Source organism: Stenella coeruleoalba (assembly GCF_951394435.1).
Source record: "Stenella coeruleoalba genome assembly, chromosome: 9".
NCBI lineage: Eukaryota > Metazoa > Chordata > Mammalia > Artiodactyla > Delphinidae > Stenella > Stenella coeruleoalba.
This window is the reverse complement of record NC_137155.1, coordinates 49,343,070-49,370,308: the sequence shown is the minus strand read 5'-3', so window position 1 is coordinate 49,370,308 and position 27,239 is coordinate 49,343,070. Positions and strand designations below refer to the sequence as shown.

The following is a 27,239-nucleotide window of genomic DNA, read 5'->3' as shown; positions in this document are numbered from 1 at the left end:
TAACTACAAACGAGATAGAAAGCAGTATTATGAAAGACATTAATAAGACGTTACTCTGGAAACAATGAGGGAGGACGGGGGTGATTAATTTCTGCAGGGGGTACCAGAATGGGACATTTGAGTCAGGCTTTGGAAGGTAAGTATTATATTATTAGCATTTCTCCTGGCTGCAAAATGTCAGTTTCGAATCAGTTAACTTGTAAATTTCTTTAACATTCCACAAATCAAGTTGATTCCCAGTTCCTGTATGACATAACTCACTAAAAAATGTGTATTTCCAGGAAGTGGAGTGTAGTCTTTTTCTCTTCAAGAAATACAAAAAATAAATACCAGTTCAGTCTGAAAAAACTGATCCCAGGCCTTTATGTGTCACTGTGTGTACATAAACCAATGTATCACTATAGAAATGGATTTTTCCTTAAAAAGAAAAATAAACAGTGGGAAAAAATTTTAATGCGGTACCCTACAGGAATCATATTCTTTATTATTGACATTAAGTTCCAACTATGACTCTTTCAAATAAAGTCTGAATTTGTTCCAGTGTCTTTCCCAGTTGCTAATATTTTTTACTTTATGTCACATAAGAAATACAGAGTATGCAATACAAACTACATACTGAAAAATCAGGTATTTACGACTGCCTTTCCCCTTTTCTGTATGAAATCATTTGTCTCCATTTTCCTGTCTGAACATATCAACTTTCAGCAAGAATGGAATGTTAATTGGTGTTACGCACAAGCTGGGCTATCATTCCTCAAATTTAATAATAAGAAAAAAAAAACAACCCAACTGGGTTTCCTGTTTTTATTTATGGTTTTCAGTGCCCAGTTGTGGGGGATCAAAATACAGTGTCTCAGTTATGGCTCATCCTTCCCTCAATTAATGTACCAAAGGAGACTGGTTCCTTCCATCTGCTCCCCTGATGACTGTCCGGATCGCAAAGCCTATTCAAGCTTCTCCCCAGGGCCCTGAAACAACATACGAAACTACTTCCTAGGGAAGCTCTAGCCTACCTCACCCTTCCCACTGGGGAAACACACAGACTCAGCCCTTTCTGGTGTGATTATGTAAGAACACAAGGGCTCACTTGACCCAGCCCAAATTGGAGACTTATCCTTTAAACACTGTCTCGTGTCCTGTCTTCTCAAAAGTGACGGTGTATGTTGGGCAAAGAGGAAACAAGAATGATTTATCTTTCAACAATAGTGACACATTCTAAGGAATCCTCTGTAAAAATTCTGATGCCCTAGGTAAAGTATATAATGTTGGGAAAGTATGTGATCTTACACATCCAGGTTCTAGTATCTGTATTTCCAGGGTGAGGAAGCAGAACACTTTTGCAAATTGAATGTTTTTCTAAGGCAAGTTACCTCTCTTAGAGAATTTCCAACTCCCCTCCTGAATTTCTACTTCTCATCTGAGGCATTACTGGAATTTGGGGAAACAATTCTTTGTTGCGCAGAATATTAGCCTCCTTGCGGCCACCACCATTCCCCAAGTTGTTATGATGACCAAAGATGCCGTCGCACATTTCTCAACAATGTTTCCCCCTCCCCCCAGGGCAGTGCTGCCCTTAACTGAGAACCACTTTGAGGCTAAAGATGGACTATATGTAGAAAATGGCATACTGACCCAAGAAGATTCTTTTACTTAAGGCTTAATATAATGCTTTGAGGGCAATGTTTGTAGGCTTCATGGAATCAAAGGGATTCTCCATATCAACCTCCTGCCCCAAATAAGTAGCACAGCAAAGGAACATGACTTGGCTTTAAAAATAAATCTATGCGTGAATTCACTGCATGGAAAACAGGTCCTTCAAAGACAAGGGATATTAATGCCTGCTTCCAGGCTCCTCTTTGTATATTTCAGGTGCAGAATTTCATGAAAATTCATCTCAGAAACAATGAACTATAAGGAGAAATAGAAGCTAACCAGAGCGAGTAGCTAGTATGGTTTTGTGTCTGAATGAGAAAAAAAACAGAATAACTGTCATTCTTTGCCAAAATAGAGCCTTTGGGTTTACTCTTCGTAGTTTGGCTTGGATGAAGCCTTCACCCGGCAGGGTGGTGCTACTTGTTCACAGATCATCCAAGTTCACTGTAAATTTAATTTCTTAAATTAAAGAAATTTTAATTTCTTAATTAAATTAAGAACACACCACAGCTTCACAGGAGTGCTTTCACACACCTGTGCAGGTACCTGGCTGTTTCTCAAACTAGGATGCTGCAGACAGGTCAACATTCCTGGTGCTCTCTCCTCACTGACCTTGAGCTATGTTTCCCTAGACACTATATATGCAGCTCTGAACACAGTGGTTATGGCAAAAAGCCATATGGCAAAACCATTTGGAAACTTGTAACTGATTCCTTTCTAGTGGCTAAGAAGCAACCGTCTATTTCTGCAATGGGTTCTGTCCACAACAAGCCCAGCCTGGATATGTCTGTAGTTGTAAGCATAACACTTTCCTCCTACTGCCTGCTATATAAAAAGTGCAAAGACATTCTGTCCACCAACTGACCATGGGCAGTAATAACATTAGGGGCCTGGAATGGGGGCAGTTTGTCATTCAAAAGCAGAAAACTAAGTTTAATGAAAGAACAGCACTTTCTCACTCACCACTGAGGTAAGAGCCATCTGAAAACTGTAGATGCGGGCAAGGCCGAAGTCAGCCAGTTTTATTTGTCCACTGCTGGTCACCAGAATGTTCTGTGGTTTTAGATCACGATGTACCACTCGGTGAGAATGAAGAAAGTCCAGACCTCGGAGAAGCTGAAACATCATATCCTAAATAAAACCAAAAAAGAAAATCAATCAATGGTCAAAACAGAAATTCAACATGCTAAATCCTCAGCACTTAGAAAAGTGCTTGGCATACAGAAAGCATTGCATAAATATTTGCTGAATGAATGAATTTGTTTCCCCCTACTGTTCCACTCTCCCATTTTCAAGATCACTACAAAAAATTTCACTCTTGACCTGTATTTCATTAATGAAAGGATGATTTAAAAATAGTTTCAGATGGCATAGGAAATATTCTGGAAGGATGTACACCAAACTGGTGTCCATGGTTAATGTTGGTGAGAGGAAGTAGTTGGTGAGAGAGGGACACTTTTTACTTCATATACTTTTATAGGATTTAATACATGATTCCAACAATTAAAATCCAGTAAACAATGATAACATTAATGGTAGTTCTTATTATTATTATAGCACCTATCACTTAGCCGTCACTATGTGTCAAGCATTGCTCTAAAGACCTTCTCTTTAGTAACTCACTTAATCCACACCACAACACTGAGGTAAACAATATCACTGACCCATTTTACAGGTCAAGAAACTGATACACAGTAAGTGTATATAATTAGCCCAAAGTAACACTACTAGCAAAAGACAGAGTCTTGACTCAAACCAGAGTCCAGGAAAACTGGATTCAAATCCCCAGTGCACTTCTTCATTAGATCAATGATTGAATGAGCATGGAAAACCGGGTAAACCATTTAACCTCGCCAAGCCTCAGTATTCAGGTCTGTAAAAATAGGAAAACCTACTTCATAGGATCACTGTTTGTAAAGCACTGACAGTAGTCAGCATTCAATAAATGGCAGCACTTACTGCTGACGGTATCAGCTAGCATGGAGGAGGGGGGCATTCAGAAAATAAACCAACGTCACATCTTCTTCTAATTTTAGAGCTGATAAAATCAGATACAAAATTTAAAACTCGGAAACTGTCTGAAAGTAGGAATTTAAGATAGTGACCATGATATGGCCCTCTGAAATCTGGGGTTAATAAGACTGACCTACCCCCCTCCCCAAATATTGTGAGAATGGTGTGTAAAGGGAGGATGGAATGATTTTGTTCATATAAAGGTTAGAGAAATGATTAGGTAGCATCAGGGGCTTCAGAGCTGGCAGGGGCTGTGAGAACACACTTGTTCATCAGCTAGACTGTATTTAGTTATTGGTTTACAGTATTGGTATTTCCTTCAGGGAGTTCTATCTTTATATCCCGGCTTATTCAAAACCAAAGCCTTAGTTTTCCACCTATAAAAAGGAGAAAACAGTGCTTACGTCTCATAATACGAGATTTAAATGAAGTAACGCATGTAAAGAAGTAGTTTCTGGCACACGGTTAGCATTCAATAAATGATAATCGTTGAAGTGTCCCGTTTCCTGGGGGAGACAGAGTAACAAACAACTAGAAGAAAATGTGGCCAGTGCCACAAGGTCAGTGAACAGAGCACTAAGCAAGTGTGCAATGATACAGGTGTACTAGAATTCTTTTTGAGCGCCACCTAAATGGATCTGATGAACTGGCTGGGGTTACCTTCTAAGTTTCCAAAGATGAAAACTCTGGAGAAGACTGCACTGTTGAGGGACAGACAGTCCTTCAAGACTTAAGAACCATTGAGGGTAAAACAACTTGGAATGAATAAACAAGAGTGTGAAAATGAAGCACAAAATGTTAACGAAAGTAATCTACTGTTGCAGCAAATAAGTCTTTATTGGAAACACATGCACATGACTTGTAAGCAGTGGATTTTAAACAGCATGACTAACCTAAACTAATGTCATGCTGGCTTGTCATCTTTAGCTTCTTATAAACTAAGCACCAACCATTTAAAACAGTACAAAGAATAAATGTGCTTGGTTCATGTTTCATTGTTCAAACAGTTTAAGCAGCCAATTAGTAGAATAAATATGTAAAAATTTGAACCAATTAATTACACTAATAAGGCCCATCTTAATTTATGAAAAGCCTGAACTACTGAGTTTAAATACATATGTATTGCTTTTATTTGTGTATTTATACAGCACACACTACATTTTCCTTAATTATAAAATTGGTACATGCTTAATGCATATAGAAGCTTTTTAAAAATTTTATTAAAAATCCAGAGGAAGAACAAAAATCATGCAAAATCCCACCACTCGGAGAAGAGAGAAAACTTTACTGTTAACTTTTATCTTTCACATCTTTTAAACAGATACTGCTATATTTGGAGGTATAAATATATTATATCTCTATATAATATATAAATATTATAAACAATATATATCACATACAATGTAATATTAATATATAAATATAACATATTTATAAATAAAAATTGTTATTCTGTACACATTTTACAGTTGTTTAAAAAACATTTAACAATTCATTATGAATATTTTGCCACTTCAACAAAATTCTTCTAAAATATAACTTTTTTATACAATATAATTTTTAATGGCTGTATAGTTTTCCTTCCTATGCCATAATCATTATTATTTGGTTTTAGTTGTGTTATTTTGGTACATATACTAAGAGTCTTGTTCTCCTCTGTTTAAAGGCTAGTGTAGATGAAAATGACTTCTTAACATCATATAAAAGCACAGTTTAGGCAGTGAGAACACATATACTGGCACTAACATTGATTCCATGTAAATGACACCTATGGATGTATAAAAAGTTGGTTCTACATAGGAATTACCACTCTTTAGATTTTATTAGGCTACTTAAAAAGTTTTTTGGTTAGCAAACTGGGTTTTCTTTTCAACCTATAATATCCAGCTATAATTAGAGTTTTGAACTAGTAAGACTTGAGTTAACGATTTTTTAAAAAATTGCCCAAAATCTCATTTCCTTCAGTAATTCCATCGTGAGGTAGGTTGATGAGCATTATGGGCTTGTAGTAAGTATGATTTGGGGACCCACCCCAATCTTTCATCGGAACATCTAATCTTTCATCAGAACACCTAATCTGAAAAGGGAAATATATGCACCTATGTTAGGAACTCTGGTCACAAATAGAATGAGAACTCTGGTCCCATTTCCTGAGAATTATATGAATGAATCAACTGTAACACTAAACAAGGCAAGAAAATAAAAAACACCTTTCCTTCAGAATCACAAGCAGTGCTTTGATCAAAGACATTTCAAAGGATTCTCTACTTAAGCTTATCATCTGTTCTATCTCAATTTATAGTATCATGAGACATACTTTTAAATTAGCTCCTCAAGATTTTAAACTAAATTAATCCGTCTTATACAAGACTCAAATATTTCCCAGTAATCCTAGCGATGCAACGTAATGTAACTATGGATACTGCCAATTAAGTTAAATATAGGTTTAAAACCTTTTAATGTTACAATGCACCATTCTGGTATAAAATGTCTACTCACAATAATGATAAACAGTCACTGGAGGCCCTCAATCTGTATCTTTCTGAAACATGTGACATGGGAGCATATTTTAACAGGACACCATCATGGAATGAAGTCTGGCTCCCAGTGACTTTAGATGGGGTTTTATCCTTGGCAACTCCCCTAAAAAGACTCTGGACTTCAGTCTGAACACCAGAAGTCTTCAAAGCCTTGTAACAACAATTAGTTTCTCTTAGGTGTTCTAGAGCAGTAATCCTCTTACTTCTTTGAAAACAAAACAAACAAGCAAACTGAAAATCTACCTCAAGCTTTTCTAATGGGAAAAAGTTTTATCACTGGGTCATTTTTTCCAACTACACAAAAGGTATGATTAGTTTCAAAAGATACTGAAGGGCATCCCTGGTGGCGCAGTGCTTAAGAATCCACCTGCCAATGCAGGCACACGGGTTTGAGCCCTGGTCTGGAAAGATCCCACATGCTGCAAAGCAGCTAGGCCCGTGTGCCACGACTACTGAGCCTGTGCTCTAGAGCCCGTGAGCCACAACTGCTGAGCCTGCGTGCTACAGCTGCTGAGGCCCGTGAGCCTAGAGCCCGTGTTCCGCAGCCGGAGAGGCCGCCGCGGTGAGAAGCCCGCACACCAGAGCGAGGAGTAGTCCCCGCTTGCAGCAGGTGGAGAAAGCCTGTGCACAGGAGTGAAGACCCAATGCAGCCAAAAATAAATAAATAAGATAAACAGATATTGAAAACACCAACTTATTCCATACAGTAAATCACAAAACTGACAGCTCTCAATAGACAATTCTGTATTTTTGGATGCATCTACCTAAATCTAAGTGATGCACTCACATCCTCAAGGCTTTAGCAACAAAGGTATACATCAGTAGTTTATCTACTTAAAAATTAAAGACATATACAACTTGCACAAGGATAATCATTTTTTTCTCCTTACAATGTGTAAATCACTGTCTTTTCAAATTTGTTATCCAATTTTTGACAGAAGAGTCTTCATAACGATTTGTTGTTTCTTATGAAGATCTCCCACCCAGTTTGCTTCTTATGAAGGATGTTAAAGGAATCTCACAGATCAACACCACAAAGGTTTTTTTTACACTAAACTGGTAACATGTTGACTTAAGGTAGGGATTATAATTACAGGAATAAAAGTAACAGAGCATGTGATGATAAAGTCATAAAGCAGAGGACTACTGACAATAATGAGGGCCAGTCCCGGGATCTCTTTGTTTTTCCTTTTTTGCTGATTACTAACATATATTTGAAAATTTTAACTGTGGTAAGATACACATAAAATTTCCCATCTTAACCATTTTTAAGCGTATAGTTCAGTAGTAAGTATATTCACACTGTTGTACAACCAATCTTCAGAACTTTTTCTATCTTGCAAAACGGAAACTCTTCCTATAATTTTTTTTTTCTTTGCGGTACGCGGGCCTCTCACTGTTGTGGTCTCTCCCGTTGCGGGGCACAGGCTCCGGACATGCAGGCTCAGCAGCCATGGCTCACGGGCCCAGCCGCTCCGCGGCATGTGGGATCTTCCCGGACCGGGGCACGAACCCGTGTCCCCTGCATTGGCAGGCGGACTCTCAACCACTGTGCCACCAGGGAAGCCCGCAAAACTGAAACTCTTAGACCCACTAAACAGCTCTTCACTTCTCCCTTCCTCCCAGACCACCCTTCTATTTTCTGTTTCTGTGAATTTGGCCACTCTAGATACCTCATATGAGTGGAATCATAATGTATTCGCTTTTTTGTGACTGGCTTATTTAATTTAGCATAATGCCCTCAAAGTTCATCCATGATGTAGCATGTGTCACAATTTCCTTCCTTTTTAAAGCTGACTAATATTCCATTGTGTGGATATACTACATTTTGCTTGTCCAGTCATCTGCTGACGGACAGACACTTGGGCTGTTGTGGCTATCGTGAAGAATCCGCTATGCACATAGGTGTATAAATACAAATATCTCTTTGTGACCCCGCTTTCACTTCTTTCGGATGTATATGCCCAGAAGTAGAATTGCTGAATCTAGTCCCAGGATATTTTAAAAATCACAGTTCTCCTGTAAAATGTGCTACAATATTACTATATAAGCAATGAAGTAGTGAATAACAAAGCCTAGTCCTGGGTAGTCAATCAGGTGGGTTCATTCATGCACTGGAGATTTCACTCGCTCCTTCCACTTCTGCGCTCAAGGAGAATCTGCCTGAAGTTACCACATCAAGCTTATTGTAATGTCCACACCGTACTCTACTTCAAAACTTGACAGTGGCGTCTTCACACTTTCACTCATCAATTCACAATGTTAACAATGGGTCGCAAAGACTGCATTATAAACAGGATCCCCCTACTTCTCACTCTGGTCCATAGGAGTACCCAGAGAATGCTGTATCCCGAATCACAAAGGGCAAAACAAATTCCGACAAAGCAAGAGGAGGGCTAAAGCAGGCTCCTTAAAGCTTCAGATTACCTGGAAAGTAGTAATTGGTAAATTGAAAGTAAGTAATAAATGGGAGGACCTGGAGATGAGCCACAAGCCACACGGCAGCTTTGTTCCAAAGGGAGGGAAGGGGAGATCTAGCTGAGGAAGGCGACACACGCCTTGGGGCTCTTCAGCAGAAACAAAGGCAAGGCCCCTCCCTCATTGCAAGTGCTGGCTTTCTACTTTTACTGCTTCTATGCAACTGGATGAAAGCATAATAAAAGTGGTTTCCTATATAAATTTTATTAACAAAATACGTATTCTGAAGAGAGAATGAAAAGGAGCCATGTATTGTTCATTCCTGGAAGTGATGATAACGCTGAGTAAGTACAGGATCAGTCTCAACTAACTAGAAGTAAGAAAATCACCACTGATTTTCACCAAGCCTGGAAATATTGTTGGTGTTTGAGGGAAAATGCAATGGCTAAATGGACAGTCTGAAAGAAGGAATCATTACCTCATCATGACGGCTATTATTAACCCACAGTGGAAAGTCATTGGGAACTGAAACTACAAATAACGATGTTAATTATAACTTCTTCAGAGCAAGATGTAAAAATCAACATTGCATAAACAAGAAAATACAGAGTATAAGTGACTAGGTTGTTGGCTAATGCCCCAAATGGTTTTTGTTCTAGACTCATTGTTTTGTGATCCTTTTAAAATCATTTAACAATATACTGTGGATATTTCCCCATTTTAACACATACTCTTTATAATAAAATTTTTTTAACAGTATGTTTTTTAATGGCTGTATCTGGACAAAATACCTTCATGTCTTTCCCCATTCTCCTCAATTCCCTCTTTTGAGAATTTTCTTCTCACTCCGTACTTCCCTCCTCTCCAAACGAGGTAATGTATTAGAGAAGTTGGTTTTCCACAGAGTGGAGCATATTGTAATTTGCATACTGTAGCAGACATTGTTGGTTGCCAGCCATGAAGGACTGGTCCAAGGCAACCACATTCCCGTTTGCTAGGAATTGATCTAGAGATGGACATGGGACCCAGTCCTGGCTAATGAGACATATGGGCAAGGTTTGGAAAGCATTTTTCTCCTAATAAGAAGACCACTGTAGAAAACTCTCTGCTGTACTTCCTCCTCACCTCCCAGCCCTCACTCTCCACCTGTGCATCTTACACCAAATGCTACTGCTTCAGGGCATGAACTTGCTACTGTAGCAATCACCTTGAAACATAAAGGGAGACATCACCTGCACACACGGAAATGCCCGAGTGTAATGAGGGAAAGAGTCTGGGTCTTCGATGACATCACTGAAGAGCTGAATCAACTTTGGGGCTGCCCACCTCTAGCCTTGTAGTTAGGGCAACAATAATGCTCTAACTTCAAGCCATTTTTTCATCGTGTTGTATAATTTGCAGTTGAGAATTATTCTAATGAATGTAACTTAACTAAAATTATATTAAGTAAAACCTGTTAAGTAAGGTCACAACCTTTCATTTATAGCCCCCCCCCCCACTAAAACGTCCCCCATGGGGTCTGTACCAACATTCTTTTGTTGCCAACTATCCCATCCAAGTGGTTATCCTTTTGTCTTTGAGACTTATACCTCCTTCAATTAATGCTGACAAAATCCCCTTTCTCATTGCTATCATTTGCTGTCAATCCTTCATATTCCTCAGGGACTGTGGCTCATCCTCTCTAGCCCACACTCACCATATTCCTGCCTGGCTTCAGCATCCCAAGAACACCTTAGCTTCAGAGAACTCTGATTTCTTCAACTCCATTCAATTCTGTGCCATCTACTCCCACAGCTAAAACCAGGAATGTGGTATTACTTAACTCTCATCTTTTTTTAATTAAAAAATTTAAAAGTTACTTTAATTACATTTATTTGGATATCAAAATACCACTTAAATTTACATAAACTTATTAGACAGCGTAATTAATTAAACTTGGAGAGCAACTTCTTCATGCGTCATTTGTTAAATCTGCCAATTCCCTCAAGTCTCTGGTTCCACGGTCACTCTATCTTATCCTCTATACAAAGCTTTGTCCTCAATTAGCCCAATTGCTCTCTTTTTCAGCTGTTATACCTGTGTTGCAGAGAGCTGTTAAGGGGGAAAAATGATCACATACATGTCTATTATCAATATAAAGTCAGTCCCCCAACCCTGACTACGTTAGTGCCACCAGGTAATCGTACAGGTCCCTAGTTAGCCCTCGCTGTCCCTGTAGGCTAAATTTTCACTGCTGTCCCCCTACCTTATCATCTCTCTTCCTTCTCTTAGCACACTAGTGTGCACTCCACTTCCGAGAGAAATACCGACGATCAAGGGAAGGCTATCAGCTCCCTGTGCTTCACCTATATGTTTATAAGCACTGGCATCTACCCCTCTCCCTCACCTCCTGGTGGAAAAGCTTTCATTCCTTCTATGCAGTATTCACCTTCTTCTTATGCTCTAGATCGCCTTCATTCCAGCTTCCTTAAGTCCTTCCCCTCGCTTGACTAACTATTCCCCTTTTCTGTATATCTGGACTTCCCTTTCTATTGTCCCTTGACTAATAAACAACCCAAGCAACCCCCTTCTTTCCTTAGCCAGTGGTCTTGACTCAGCGGTGCACATTTTTCATTCCCCATCCACACTGCATCGCTGCAGTGAATGGAGATGCCGCAGCTCTTGGAAGATCACCAGTAACCCACCTGGCTTGCAACAACCAATAGGATGTTCCACTCCCAACTGAATCCTGCCATGGCCTTTCACACTGGATCCCTCCCTCCTCTTCACTGTTCTCCAAAATGGAAAGATCTTCTAAGTTTCTGATTAGAAATGTAATGCATCTTCACTGTTAAATTAAAAAAAATCAAAACACAAGGAAAAAAAGGAAAGAAATACCACCCACGATTCCTCCATCCAGAGGTAACCACAGTTAACATATTCGTGTATCCTTTCATAATTTTTCTATACATGTATACTCATACGTATAGTTATTTTCTGTTTTATAAATGAAATGCTAGTGTATACAATTTTGTAATTGTCTTTTCACATCATAATGTATATTGAACGCATTTGCATGTCAATAAATACAGGTCTATTGCTTGATTTTTTTGATGTGGGCCATTTCTGAAGTCTTTACTGAATTTGCTACAATACTGCTTCTGTTTTATGTTTTGGTTTTGGGCCAAGAGGCATGTGGGATCTTAGCTCCCCGACCAGGGATCGAACTCACACCTCCTGCATTGGAAGGCGAAGTCTTAGCCACTGGACCACCAGGGAAGTCCTATTACTCAATTTTTAATGGTTGTGTGCTATTCTGTTTTTTTTAATATACTATCTTAGGCAAAGGTTTTAAGCATCTATTAAATTATCCACTAAATGCCATTTTTATCATGTTCTATATTACTTGAGCTTGCTTCTGGATTTTGACTTACTTGGTTCAGTTTAGAGTACTTTCTCTTTTAATAATAAAATATTTAGAATATATTTTCATATCAGGTAGGGCTGGTTTCCTCTTCCCATTCTCTGTAAAATGTTCCTGGATATTCTTACATGTTACTGTTCTGGACTGATTTTAAGATTATTTTATTGACTTCCCATATCGTCCCTCAAATTCTTTTAGTATTTTCACTGATTTTTTAAGAAACTATAGATTAATTGGGGGAAAACTGATACTTCTACAATAGTGAGTCTTTCTTTACACAACATGGTATGGTTCATTTTTTATTCAAGTCTTCTTCTAGGTCCCTCAGTAACGTTTTGTCATTTTAAAAAATATAATTCCTACACCTCTGAGGCCCCCACTAGAGTAGATCTCACTCTCATCCTTCCTTACATGTACTATTCTGTTTCCCCACCAATCTCCTTCCTCAAATCCATCATTTACTCTCTGGCAAAGCTGATCTTAAACTTGGAAAGGTGATTTGCAAACCTGAACCTGTCAGATCATTCTCACGCTTGAACACCCTCAGACAAAGCCCACCTAACTCTCTGGCCTTGCCTCCTGGAATTCCTGTGGACTTCCTCCATCTTCACTCACTAACTGCCTTACGGCTCCATCTTCTGATGAGAATTAGGGTCTGTTTTTTTTGGGTTTTTTTGCGGTACGCGGGCCTCTCACTGTTGCGGTCTCTCCCGTTGCGAAGCACAGGCTCTGGACGCACAGGCTCAGCGGCCATGGCTCACGGGCCCAGCCGCTCAGCGGCATGTGGGATCTTCCCGGACCGGGGCATGAACCCACGCCCCCTGCATCAGCAGGCGGACTCTCAATCACTGCGCCACCAGGGAAGCCCTAGGGTCTGTTTTAATCACTCTTCCTCCACATACACTAGACTCCCAGCCCACTGTATTAACAGGTACCAATAAATGTTCAATGACTTTTCAGAGAGAAGTGAGGCCCAAACTAAATTGGAAATGACCAAGAAATCTATAAAAACTGTTAGCTTAAAAAGAACTTACTGATTCCTCCCAAGAAGGAATCCTTTAGCAGGTAACAAAATTCCAGGGAAATCAGAAAAAAACAGGTTTGGATTAGGGCATAGGGACCAAAGAGGCACAGCATATACATCAGTATTCCTACCTATTAGTTATTAAAACATCTTCATATGTGTGTTAAGACTTGCAGTTCATTGTTTCATAAATATAATACTCCTAGGCCTATAATGAACACATTTTTCTACAGCTAGGGGTATGACTACAAGCAAGTCACATACCCTCTCTCATCCCTAAGAGAAGCATTCTATGGATCAAATCGCTTTGCCTGAGTCATCACCTGGATGCAGAACTGGACAACTGGCTAAGTTTCCTAATAATACTATAAGCTCATATTGTCACATCAGTGTTTCTCAAAGTATGGTGTCTTAATCCCATGCTATTGACTAAATTCTATTTCATCTTCGCCACCAGCGAATTGACTAACCAAGTCCTAACTTTTCTGGACCTCAGTTTTTCATTTACAAAAATCAGGATAAATCCTGCCCTGCCTCTGTGGAACTGAGATATTTGATTATTTTTTTATAATATACTTGATTTGTCAAGTATATAATACAAAATTTTAAGTGCTGTTGAGCTGGACTGTAAATTCTCTGAGGAATGGGAATGCGGTACACCTTTACACTCTTCACAGCATCCAACAGCGTACCTTACACAGAGAAATCTGTTAATTTTACTTGATTTGATGAATCACTCAATAGTCTACAGATAGGCATTAAGCTGACATACAATGACTTTTGCTCTTGGCTCTGCACAGGAGTTATACAGAATATCCTCACTAATTAAACTGATTCCTGAGTCATTAGTGAAAAGGCTACGATCCTGCATTGTGGTTTATCCCTTATTCGCTAAGCATTTACTGAATGCCAAGTGGAGGTGCAAAAGAAGTACAAAAGAAATTCCTCTTGGAAATGCATATAACTTAAGGGAGCCACCTGCACGTGAGATGTAAATTTCCATTTTTGAGGGCAGTATGATTTAAAAGAAAGAGCACTGGATTTAGAGCTGAGAGCACTGGATCTGAATTTTTGCTTACTAGTTATATAATCTAAGGCTGGTCACTTGCAACTGTTGTGGGCCTGGGTTTTCACATTTATAAAAATGGAAATAATCTCAAAAAGGAGAGACTTAATAAGATATTATATAATATTATGCTATATATGTATATATAAATATATATAGTATTTAAGTAGGATATTAAATATTTAAGTACTTTATATAGTATAAAGTACATACACATAATGAATTGCTACCATTTATTAAAAAGAAACATGAACCCCCTATTATGTGTAAGGCACTGTGCTAGGTGATGTTACTCACACACACCTAAGACAGAGACCCAGGGAGCTCCTGTTTTCACAGGGAGAGAAGATATAAATATGCACCTATACACTTCAGCCAGCATATGGCCAGGACCAAAAATGGCACAGGGGCTACAGGCAATGAGTAAGCACTGAGGAGGAAGCAGCATCCCAGCCCATCCTGGCGGTGGGCTACTATTCAGTTTGATGTGGGGAAGCATCTGCCTAGAAGACCACACTGGCAGAGGCCGAGAGGAGGGCAAGTGCTTAGGTATTTGGAGACCAGTAACAGCCCCCAGAGGGGGTGCACTGCTACATGGGACCACACTGCTAAGAGCTTTGTTGCTGGCCTGGTGCAGGGAGTTTATAGTGTCATGTCTTGTAGTCAATAGAAAGCTGGTGAAAATGTGTAAAAAAAATTGCATATTATTATTGATATTTTAGTACACAGAGTGGATGGGAGGTGCTGTAAGAAGGCTATTATTCTACTCTGGACATAGGATAGTAAGAGTCTGAACTAGAACATTAGAAACATTAGAAAGGGAAAGAGAGGAAAGGCAATCCAAGAGACAAATGCAATATGTTAGTGTTCGTTTCCACAGGTCAACTTTAGTGAGCCATCTTCTGAGAGCTCTGCTACATCTCCAGGTTAGACACTAGGTGAACTTGGGCCTGCTATTTAACCTCCACTTCCCCTCCCCTCGCATCCAGCCTTGGTCTCCTCATCTGTAAATGCACATAATACTTTCCTGAGGGAGGCTGTGAGGACTAAAAACAATGTGTGAATTTCCCAGCTTGCTACCGGGTTCAGAACCGGTGCCATGAAACAAGAAGAGGACCTTCCATTAGCAATGGCATCTAGCAACACCCTAAGTTCAGATCTATCTAGTTTTCTCCAGTTAGGACATGAACAGTCTCCCATCTTCCCAAACAGTCATTACTAAGGTCAAAAAACACCACTGTGTGCATAGTATACAACCTTTAAAATATTTATTATTTTATTTAAATCAAGTGTTATGTTGCCTGTTCTTAATTCTGAAAGTCTAAAGCTTGCTAGCATTTTAGGGTTTCTAGGAGGGTCCTTAGAAATCATCTGTTATTATTCACTTTCTGGTTGGTTATTATAAACCAACTTTCTAAGGTGGTTTTAAGTTGCTTTTTACCTATCCTGGGACTGATTTTTCTATGGAGCCTCCAACTGTTGAGGTTCCCTCAAACTATCCTATGGGTGTTTTCACGGGATAATAACAATTTACTGTAAAAATGCAAGATAAACTTTTACTTAATATATATATATCCAGAAGCTACTACTGAGTAGGGAAAAACATTACTAATGAATTTTTTTACATAATTAACTTCGGTTGCTTTCCCAGCTTAAATAAGAACTAGAATTTGTGATATTATTTCCGTATGTTACGCATTAATGCTGAACTGTGTGCATTCCAATACAGAGAGGGGGAGAGGAGCAAAGGAAAGTGTTCCCTGAAAAGAACACAGCTTCATTTGGTCGAAAAAATGGTCTTTACAAGAGTTTTTATTATAGGTCGTAAAACATTGCTTACCACAATGTACCTCTTCCTTGAAAAAGAAAAGCAATCCCTGCAGTGGTGAGAAGCCGAAAACAACACACTGAGCATATTCGTGCTTCCTTCCCATAAACACATCTGTGCATATTCTCTGTTTTGGGTTGAGCTGCATGCACAGCTGTTTATGGGGGCTCAGAAGAGGCAGCGCTTCAACATTTTTTATTTCGTGTTGTTTCAAGGACTGAATTTTTAAGCTGAAGCCTGTTAGGAGAGAGGCAGCAAATGCATCTCCAGGGGAAGGAGGACCATATGCTCCTGGCTAATAACTTCTTCAATCTACAGGAAGAAGAGACTCTGGGTGGTCATATCTAGTCAGGAAAAGCATGGAGGCCAAGAGAAAAGGGGGGATCTTTAGGCTAAATAGAACTGAAGCGCATTCACCAAGGCAAAAAACAAACAACAACAACAACAAAAAAAACACGAGAACTTGGTTAAGAACCTAAGGACTATCTTACAAAGAATTCAGCAAGTTAACATTAAAATAGGCCATTCAATAGGAACTGTCTAGGGAAAGATGGACAGCACCAAGGCTAGGAAACTCGTAGTCTCAACAGCACTCAAATACTAAGTAGATTTAAATCTACTAAATGTACAAATGTACTAAAATCAGGTAGATTTTATATACCAAGTACTGTTCTGGTTTAAGGATGCCCCTCCCCTAAATCTTTTCCCGGCCCACCTAAAACCCCCAGTCAGCTTTTTGGATCACTCTCTTTCCAGGCACCATAAAAATCATCTTCCACTTCTCCTTAAACTGATCCTCCAAGGCCTCACCTTGGTAAACACCTGCCCATCCAACTCCTACGATTAAGACTGCTGAACACTTCCTAACACCATACACAAAAATAAACTCAAAATGGATTAAAGACCTAAATGTAAGGCCAGACACTATCCAACTCTTAGAGGAAAACATAGGCAGAACACTGTATGACATACATCACAGCAAGATCCTTTTTGACCCAACTCCTAGAGAAATGGAAATAAAAACAAGAATAAATAAATGGGACCTAATGAAACTTAAAAGCTTTTGCAGAGCAAAGGAAACCATAAACAAGACCAAAAGACAACACTCAGAATGGGAGAAAATATTTGCAAATGAAGCAACTGACAAAGGATTAATCTCCAAGATTTACAAGCAGCTCATGCAGCTCAATAACAGAAAAACAAACAACCCAATGCAAAAATGAGCAGAAGACCTAAATAGACATTTCTCCAAAGAAGATATACAGATTGCCACAAACACATGAAAGGATGCTCAACATCATTAATCATTAGAGAAATGCAAATCAAAACTACAATGAGATATCATCTCACACCGGTCAGAATGGCCATCATCAAAAAATCTATAAACAATAAATGCTGGAGAGGGTGTGGAGAAAAGGGAACCCTCTAGGGCTTCCCTGGTGGCGCAGTGGTTGAGAGTCCGCCTGCCAATGCAGGCGACACGGGTTCGTGCCCCGGTCCGGGAGGATCCCACATGCTGCGGAGCGGCTGGGCCCGTGAGCCATGGCCGCTGAGCCTGCACGTCCGGAGCCTGTGCTCCACAATGGGAGAGGCCACAGCAGTGAAAGGCCCGCGTATCACAAAAAAAAAAAAAAAAGGGAACCCTCTTGCACTGTTGGTGGGAATGTAAATTGATACAGCCGCTATGGAGAACAGTATGGAGGTTCCTTAAAAAACTAAATATAGAACTACCTTACGATCCAGCAATCCCACTACTGGGCGTATACCCTGAGAAAACCAAAATTCAAAAAGAGTCATGTACCAAGATGTTCATTGCAGCTCTATTTACAATAGCCAGGACATGGAAGCAACCTAAGTGTCATCATCGGATGAATGGATAAAGAAGATGTGGCACATATATACAAAGGAATATTACTCAGCCATAAAAAGAAACGGAATTGAGTTATTTGTAGTGAGGTGGATGGACCTAGAGTCTGTCACACAGAGTGAAGTAAGTCAGAAGGAGAAAAACAAATACTGTATGCTAACACATATATATGGAATCTAGAAAAAAAAAAAGGTCATGAAGAACCTAGGGGTAAGACGGGAATAAAGACACAGACCTACTAGAGAATGGACTTGAGGACATGGGGATGGGGAAGGGTAAGCTGTGACAAAGTGAGAGAGTGTCGTGGACATATATACACTACCAAACATAAAATAGATAGTTAGTGGGAAGCAGCCGCATAGCACAGGGAGATCAGCTCGGTGGTTTGTGACCCCTAGAGGGATGGGATAGGGAGGGTGGGAGGGAGGGAGACGCAAGAGGGAAGAGATATGGGAACATATGTATATGTATAACTGATTCAGTTTGTTATAAAGCAGAAACTAACACACCACTGTAAAGCAATTATACTCCAATAAAGATGTTAAAAAAAAAAAACCAAAGACTGCTGAGGGAAAACCACCACACGAAGGCTGGAATGGTTACCTGCCCTAGTCTCCAATTTCATCTAGGCTCTCAGCACTGCCTTCTCTGTGTCTCTGGCAAGCTCCTGTTTGTTGTCCACAATGGTTACCACAAACATTCAGCATTTGTTTGTGTTTCCAATTATGTGTCTCAAAAGAATCTTAAATTCTAAATTCTTCCTTCACCTCCTCACCTCACTCATTCATGGCTCCAACATTTAGTCATATTCTGAGCATCCCAAGTCATAATGGCAGCTGGGACTGCTCCCTTGAGTTTCAGACATGCAAACTTCAATGCTTCCTGCTCATGTTCTCTAGAATATTCCACAGCAACTGATCTCAGTATGTCCCAAATAACAATACAGTTTCTTCACTGCTATCAAACTCTGTTCTTCAGCCTGTCTTTCTTTTTTTTTTTAAAGGGAACACCTTTTTAATTAATTATTTTTTTTACTTTTTAAAAAATAAATGTTTTTATTTTATTTATTTTTGGCTGCATTGGGTCTTCGTTGCTGCACACAGGCTTTCTCTAGATGTGGTGAGCGGGGGCTACTCTTCGCTGTGGCGCACGGGCTTCTCATTGTAGTGGCTTCTCTTGTTGCGGAGCATGGGCTCTAGGCACGCAGGCGTCAGTAGTTGTGGCTCACGGACTCTAGAGCTCAGGCTCAGTAGTTGTGGCACATGGGCTTAGTTGCTCCGCGGCATGTGGGATCTTCCCGGACCAGGGCTCGAACCCGTGTCCCCTGCATTGGCAGGCAGATTCTTAACCACTGCGCCACTAGGGAAGCGCCAGACTATATTTCTTATCTTATATAATGGCACCACCATCCACCCAGATGATCGATCCACAAATCTGACAGACATTTTAGATTCCTTCTCTTCTCCCAACCACAGAGCTAATTAGTTACCTAGTGCTACTAATCATAGTTCCTAAATTACCTTTCAAATCCAATCTCTATGGTCCCTGTCAAGTTGCCTGTATCTCTTGCCTGTATGACTGCAATGTAGCCTAACACAGCACCTGTTTTTCGCTTTAAGCATTTTAAATCTTTTCTCCACAGTGCTGACTAAATGATATTTCTAAAATGTAAATCTGAATCATACGGCAGTCACCTACCATTCACTGTAAGACAAAGGTAGAATCTAGCTACTGCCTAAAACACTTTCATGTCTGATCCCGAACTACCTCTGGTTTTCACTTCACTGTTTCTATGCTCTGAAGATGATCTGCTCTATTACATTATATCTTTGTCCCTTTGCAATGCTGTCCCCTATGCCTAGGAATTCCCTCCACTGCCCTGCTCCCCAACACACGTATCTTGTACATCTGGCTCTTTCCAATTTGTCTTTCAGAACTTATTTTAAGTAGAGTTTGGCCAAGTTCTGAGCAAACCCCCTCACACCCACAGGCTAAGCTAAGCGCCCCCCTTCTATAAACCCACAGCACTCAGTCTAGTTCTGTTACAGAACTTACCCTAGTTTACTGTAACCGGGATGTCTCCCTCACTAGATTAGAGCCCCTCTACACTAAGGAAGGAACTGGAAATGGGGGTGGGGTGAGAAAGATAAAGGAGCATCCCAAGTATTTTACAGACATTATTTTTTTTACCCAGGCACCCTGCATACATTATTTCATGTAATTCTCACAGCAACCCCTTGAGTAAACTCATATTCATTATTCTAAGTGTGTGTCCCAGGCCAGCTCTTGAGCCAGGCGTGGTGTGGGCTGGAGGACCACAGTGCTTGGTCTCATGGAGCTGTCAGTGGAGGAGGACGGAGGCCGATTCTGCAAGGTCAAGAAGGTGCCGCCCACACAGTATTGGCTCCACCTGACTGGGTGCCCCAGGTGTACTTGGCCTCTTCAGCTGTTCAGTGAATGAGTACAAAGGAAATGAACAAACAGTGTTTTAAAAATGTGCTATGACCTAGCAATTCCACTTCTAGGAATTCACCCTACAGAACCAACAGCACGGTTCAGAATAAGTCAAAACAAAGAGCATCAATGCTATTTTGTCTGAAAGAGTAAAAAACAAACAAAAAAACCCAAGCACCTAAAATGTCTACCAATGAGGGAATAGTTAAATAAATTATGATGAGTCTACAACGTAATATCAAGCAACCGTTAGAAAGAACCTGGGTAACTCTAACAGGCTAGCTAGCTAAATTGATATCGAAAAGAACATGCCTTAGTTAGAGTAATACAGACAGCTTGATTCTATTTTGATAAAAGAAAAGTGTACATATTTATGTATGTGTGAACATGTCTGCATTAGGGTGGCCAGATAAAATACAGGACACTGAGTTAAGTTTGAATGTTAGATAAACAACAGATAATTTTTTAGTTTAAATGTGTCCCTTGCATTATAAGGGACCTATTTATATGAAAAAATTATTTGTTGTTTATTGAAATTCAAATTTAACTGCATGTCTTTATTTTGTCCTGTAAATCTGCCAACCCTATGTGAACACATATAAAAATGGGTGGAAGGGGATGAAGCTACGGTTAAAGGTTGTTACCTCTGGAGCTGGGGGTAAAAAGGAGGAACAAAGGGAAGAGACTTCTGCTTTTTTTATGTAAAGTGCTTAAAATGGTCAACTTATAGGTGATTTTTACTTTTTTGTGCTCTCCTAAAGTTGCCAAAATTATATATATATTTATTTATTTAAATGTCCCTTTTACGAATGACAATTTTTAAGTTACTAGCCAGCAATCTTTTGAAAATATAAAACGTAATGTCTCTGATAAATTTGTGAAATAAGAATAAGCCTATAAGGATCATTTATAAAATACTCCACAGAAACAGATACCAGAAAGCTTCAGAATTTTCTAAGAAATGAGATAGCTCATTTTCTAAAAGATAATAGTGTTGCTTTATGTCTTCAACAGACTACTGCTGCTTAAAAATTGTGAGCAAAACTTATTCAGGTTTTTTTTTTTAACCTCCACTTCTTGACACATCCTACAGACGAATCAGTGCTCAATAAATTGTATACTTTTACTAATTAAGTAAGAGCAAGAGGTGGTTCAGAAAGACAGTAAAATAATCCATTCGAGGGGAGAGCTAATGATACAGTTATTGGATTGTTTTCTAGACTCATTTAGTTTAACTGTTGAAATATTTTAGAATGAAGGCTAAATGAATAATGCACTATCAGAATAACCCCAAACTTTCTTTAGGCTGAGAGTCAAAAACTTAAAGTTTGCAGGCAAAACAACCAACGTAAAAAACCCCGAGTAGCACACATCACAAGACTTTATCTTGCCTTGACTATTTCCAGTCCCTGCTTTTTTCCTCTTGTTTGTTGGAATCAGTACACATGGTCTTTCAAAATGGTTTCTGAAATGTTTTATCTGACCTGTAAGGCCGTAACCCAGATTTTAGCAAGACTTTAGGGTCATCTCAGACTCTGTCAGACACGACACTTGTTAGCCCAGAGGTACCAGGTCTGCCAGTGCTTACTGGTGGTTCCTTAATAGCTTGTACGTCAACATAGTTTGCTTTTATTTTACACTTTTATAGTACCTCTAAGAGGAATACGGTATTTGCAGCCCCCCAACACACACACACACACACACACACACACACACACACACACACACACACAATGTATTTATAAAGGAGTACAATGGATAAGCTAAAAGGATTGTTCTTCATCCTTCAAGTTCATAAAACTCTTCTCTTCTGGCATTGTATTTTCAGCATTTTCTTGGTAGATGAGATACAGGCTGGAAATTGAATGTTTTTAACATTTAAAAGCCTAGCTATGACGTTTCACTACCTGTCACGTATATTTAGTTCATAGGCAAAAACACTTTACTGGAAACTTAAAATGTACCAATATAGGATAATTGAATTTCATATCATGAGTTGTCAATACAGGCTAAAAAGGCATTAGGAAAACGTTCTGTCTCTATGCATTTTTTAAAATAAATTTATTTATTTTTTATTTATTTATTTTTGGCTGCATTGGGACTTTGTTGCCGCGTGCAGGCTTTCTCTAGTTGCGGCGGCGAGCGGGGGCTACTCTTTGTTGCGGTGCGTAGGCTTCTCATCACGGTGGCTTCTCTTGTTGCAGAGCACGGGCTCTAGGCACATGGGCTTCAGTAGTTCTAGCACGTAGGCTCAGCAGTTGTGGCTCGTGGGCTCTAGAGGGCAGGCTCAGTAGTTGGGGCACACGGGCCCAGCTGCTCCACAGCATGTGGGATCTTCTCAGACCAGGGCTTGAACCCATGTCCCCTGCACCGGCAGGTGGATTCCTAACCACTGTGCCACCAGGGAAACCCTCTATGCATTTTTAAAGTGCTCAGATATAAGAGAGGTCCAAGTGATGATTAAATCATGCCTGATGCTCTGAGTAAAGAGAGAGAGGAAATATCCCATTCAAATTCTTACCCACTGGGAGAAGATTTTAGCATTACCCACAATATATAAAGAACTCCTACAAATCAATTAGAAAAAGACACACGACCCAATGTTTAAAAATGGTGAAAAATATGAACACGCACTTCACAAAAGAGGAAACTCAAATATCCAGAGCTTATGAAAAGGTGCTTACCTTTAATAGTCACCATAGCATTGAAAATTAAAAGCATAACAAGATACTACTAGAATGATTTAAGTTGACAACAGCAAGTGTTGGCAAAGATATGGAGCAACTGACCCTCCCACAGTACTGATGGAAAAACAAAGTAGTTTAAACCACTTGGGAAACTATTTGGCAGGACCACTGGTATACAGAAGAACAAAAATTTGTCTCACAGATAGGGTGTTGAGTAATAGAAGCTACACACAAAACAGTACACGCTTTTATATGAAATAAGCCAGTGTAGTGATCATCTCTAGGGAAGGAGTTATAGGCTGGGGAGGGTCAGGAAGAAGGCTTTGGAAATATTCTCTTTCACGATCTGGATGGTGGTTATATTAGCAAAAAAAAAAAAAAAAAAAACCCCATCAAGTTGTATGCATACTTGAGATTAGTGCACTAACTTTATTATGTCTCTTATACCTCAATTAGAAAAAAAAATCCTTGTCTTTCCAATATTCATCCAAATCTGGGAATTTTTCCCAGTTCAGGCATGCTTTTCAGGGCCTCTCTGGCAGACTCATCATTAGAGGCCTCATGGACCCAGAGAGAGATCTCTGTTTTCCTTTAGGATCTACTTCTTCTTACTTCTGAGTAGTATAATCGCTTTGCCTAATTTCCATCTGTATCAGTTTCTTCATTGGTATGTGGGGGGATGACACATGTTTTTCATATCCTATTATAATAATCAGGCAATATGCACATGTGTAAGTGCTTTGAAAAGCATTGTATCCAGCATTTGGAAGAATACAAGTTTCTCCAAACAATATTAAGGCCACAATATTTTTATCACTGCCAATTCCCTGACAATTCTCAATTTCTTGAAACACAAAATGTTGAAAGTTGGGGCTTCCCTGGTGGCGCAGTGGTTGAGAATCTGCCTGCTAATGCAGGGGACACAGGTTCGAGCCCTGGTCTGGGAGGATCCCACATGCCGCGGAGCAACTAGGCCCGTGAGCCACAACTACTAAGCCTGCGCGTCTGGAGCCTGTGCTCCGCAACAAGAGAGGCTGCGATAGTGAGAGGCCCATGCACCGCGATGAAGAGTGGCCCCCACTTGCCACAACTAGAGAAAGCCCTCGCACAGAAATGAAGACCCAACACAGCAAAAATTAATTAATTAATAAACTCCTACCCCCAACATGTAAAAAAAAGAAAAATGTCGAAAGTTAATTATGAGTAACATTAAAATTGTCCAGTCCTCTTCCTTTCACCCTATTGTTCACTGCAGTGACTCAGGGTACATGCTTGTGAGGTTCTGACTCTGGACCTTTCCCACTGGGTGACCTTGGGTATGTTTGTGTATTTCATCAAAACTAAATAAAACATCATCTTTTTAAGGATTTACTATTATTTCAATGTACTACTAAGAAAGAAAAACGACTGCCAAATAAACGATGACACAACTCCTTCTTATCGTATAGAAGTTTTAGTTATACAAATTAAAAGGGCTCTGTAGCCTTCTTCAGATTTGGATTTTCATCATGTATCATTCTTGAACATACATCAAAATTAAAATTTAAGTGGAATAATCTGATTTAGGTATTCCAAGAATTTCTTTATACTCATAGTTCTGCTCCCTCACATCACATTTCCACTTAGAGTTCTCCATGTCTGGGTTTCCCACACAATTTTATCCTCTCTACATTCAAGAATACTGATGGTTGAGAAGTCGAACTCTGCTGTTATCTCTAGGATTTTTACCCTAGCTGTTGCCTAATTCTGCAAGTTCTCAAGCACATGTGCAGTCAGTAAGAACTCAGTTGTGACAGGAGCCCACTGACAGTGACTGAAAACGCATTCCCAAAGGGCATCTTAGAACTGATGAAATACAGTATCTAACCTCTTTGAACCCCAGTTTCCTCTTTAATAAAACAATATTTATTCTCACAGGACTGTTATAAAGATTGAATTAGATAATGCTGGAGCAGCATATTCTGGTTTCAAAATAATTTTCCATGAGAAATTTAAAGTGTGGCTCCACAGTTTCCAAGAACCCATGTTGCTGATAAGTCTGTTGTTTTTTCACAAATATGTCGAAAATATGCTTCATACTACAATTTATTTATCCATTCAGCCATCCAATAAACATTCACTAACTGCACAGCAAAAGAATATGGTGGGCACTCTGACAAATGCTGGAGATTCTAAATTAGAGCCCTTTTCAATAAAAATCTTGTATTATCTATAATATTCTTTTATCTACCAGTTTAGCAATGCTAACTGACATGGAAATGACAACAGATCGAGGACAATTTCTTAATGAAACTAAGCCAACGCCCAGTGATTATTACATTTTTCTTTATACACATTTAAACCTTACTTTTTATCACACAAAGAATATATTACGTTTATTTTAGGAAAAAGTATAAAACTTAAACACAGAGTTAAAGTTTTACTTTACCATCTACTAGGGCTGCCAGATAAAATGTAGGAAGTTCAGTTAAATTTGAGTTTCAGATAAACAATAATTTTTCAGTGTAAGCTGTAAGGCTGAACATACTGTATGGAACATACTTATACTAAAAATTTTTTGCTGTTTATCTAAAATTGAAATTTAACTGAACATCTTATATTTTTATTTGCTAAATCTGACAAACTTACCACATATTCTAACCATAATCTCTTCTGAAGAGGCAGCCATTATTAACAGTTTGTATATTTTTCAAGACTTGGTCCTGTGGATTATATGAGATATACATGTACTTTAGACATATGGAGTCAGGGTACACTTACAGTTCTAAAGTTGGCTCCTTCTTCCTTTTCCTCATTCAACACTATGCTTTAAAGGCGATTTCTTTTAGATCTATGTCCTTCTTTTCAATTGTCACATACTATTTCATAATATAGCGGTCTGTCTGGTCATCTCCCTACTGATGAACACTTAGGTTATTTCTATTTTTTCCACTGTTTATGGAAAGTTTTTTTATTTATACCTCCTTTGCACTAACTAGTACTAGGGTTTCTCTGAGAAGTGAAAATGCTTGGTCACTGAATACATACATTTTCAGTTTTAATAAATACAGTCAACCTGCTTCCAAAATGCTATACCAACTGATATTCCCCCTAGATGTATCTGAGACTATCCATTTCTCAATTGCCTTGATAATACCTGACATTACCAAACTTTTTTTGGTTTGTTTTGCTTGCCCCAGCTTGATGGAGAAGTATTTCAGTATTGTTTGGCTTTTCATTTCTGATTATAGTGATGTTTGGACAGCTTTTCATACTCATTAACCAGTTATTTTTCTGTATGCTCACAACTCATCCTTTTAATAACCGAAGACCAGTATCAATCTTGCTGGATTGTGTTTTGTAGAATCCATGTTTTTCCTATCTTTAGAAAAACAGACCATTTCCCATTTCCAGTATTTTGGCACCTCTCCTAAATTCCATGAAACCTCAAAGGTTACCTGGGGCTCAGCTGTTGCAGCCACAAGTTCTTGTAATGCCCTCAGATATAATTTCCCATTCCACGCCAAATTCAACAAGACTAAAGTAAATAACCACCTTCTTCTCCAAACTGACAATTGCTCTCTACTTACTTATTTCTGCTTCTCCTGTACTACTCTGGACGAGTAACCAAGTCCTGTCAAGTCTTTCTTCACAATTTCTCCTTTCTTTCCATTTAACCACCATTGCTACCCTTGTAGTACAGCCCCGATGATCTCATTTCCAAACTACTGGAGCAGCAGTCCCTTCGACTGACCTATTGTACTCTCTCCTAAATGAGCACATCTCCAGCAGACTAATCAGCTTAAAACCCTACAATGAAAATGTCAGCCACCACCCAAAAGCCTGCTATTATTTCCCAGTGCCTATGTGATCAAGTCCACTTCTCTCCCGCTCAACCAACTTCTTGTTATCTCCTGGCTTCTTCTGGTTCGTGTAACTTGTTGTCTCAGAGGATATATCTTCAAGGTACTGCACAACTGCCACTTTCTTCAAGAAGCCAGTCCTTATTTTTCCCTCTGAATCCCTACAGCATTTGTCATTTTGTAACACTCATATGGCATTGTTATAGACTGCCTTATGTGGTGGCTGTGTATATTTTATTTTCTCTTTCTAGATTTTAAACTATCTATAAGTTGTGTTTATATGATATATTCATATTATTTAGCATAGTGGCTTCAACAATCTGCTGCACAAAGACTTACAGAATAAATAAGATAAAAGACTATATTTCTTCTCTAGACAGGTCTTCTTGTTCCCATTTAAAGCATGCCAATAAAGGTTGATGCATTTGAAGTACATCAAATATT

The 27,239-nt window shown here is 39.2% G+C and overlaps 1 protein-coding gene across 3 annotated transcripts in view; it reads right to left on the bottom strand.

Annotated features, from left to right (window-relative positions):
- CDK6 (cyclin dependent kinase 6) overlaps positions 1-27,239 on the bottom strand; it is a 233,371-nt gene that overhangs the window by 121,575 nt on the left and 84,557 nt on the right. For all 3 annotated transcript variants that reach the window (XM_079932223.1, XM_079932222.1, XM_079932224.1), the window contains exon 4: positions 2,617-2,784. In XM_079932223.1, the coding sequence (XP_079788349.1) occupies positions 2,617-2,784 (168 nt within the window). The remainder of the gene's footprint in view (positions 1-2,616; positions 2,785-27,239) is intronic.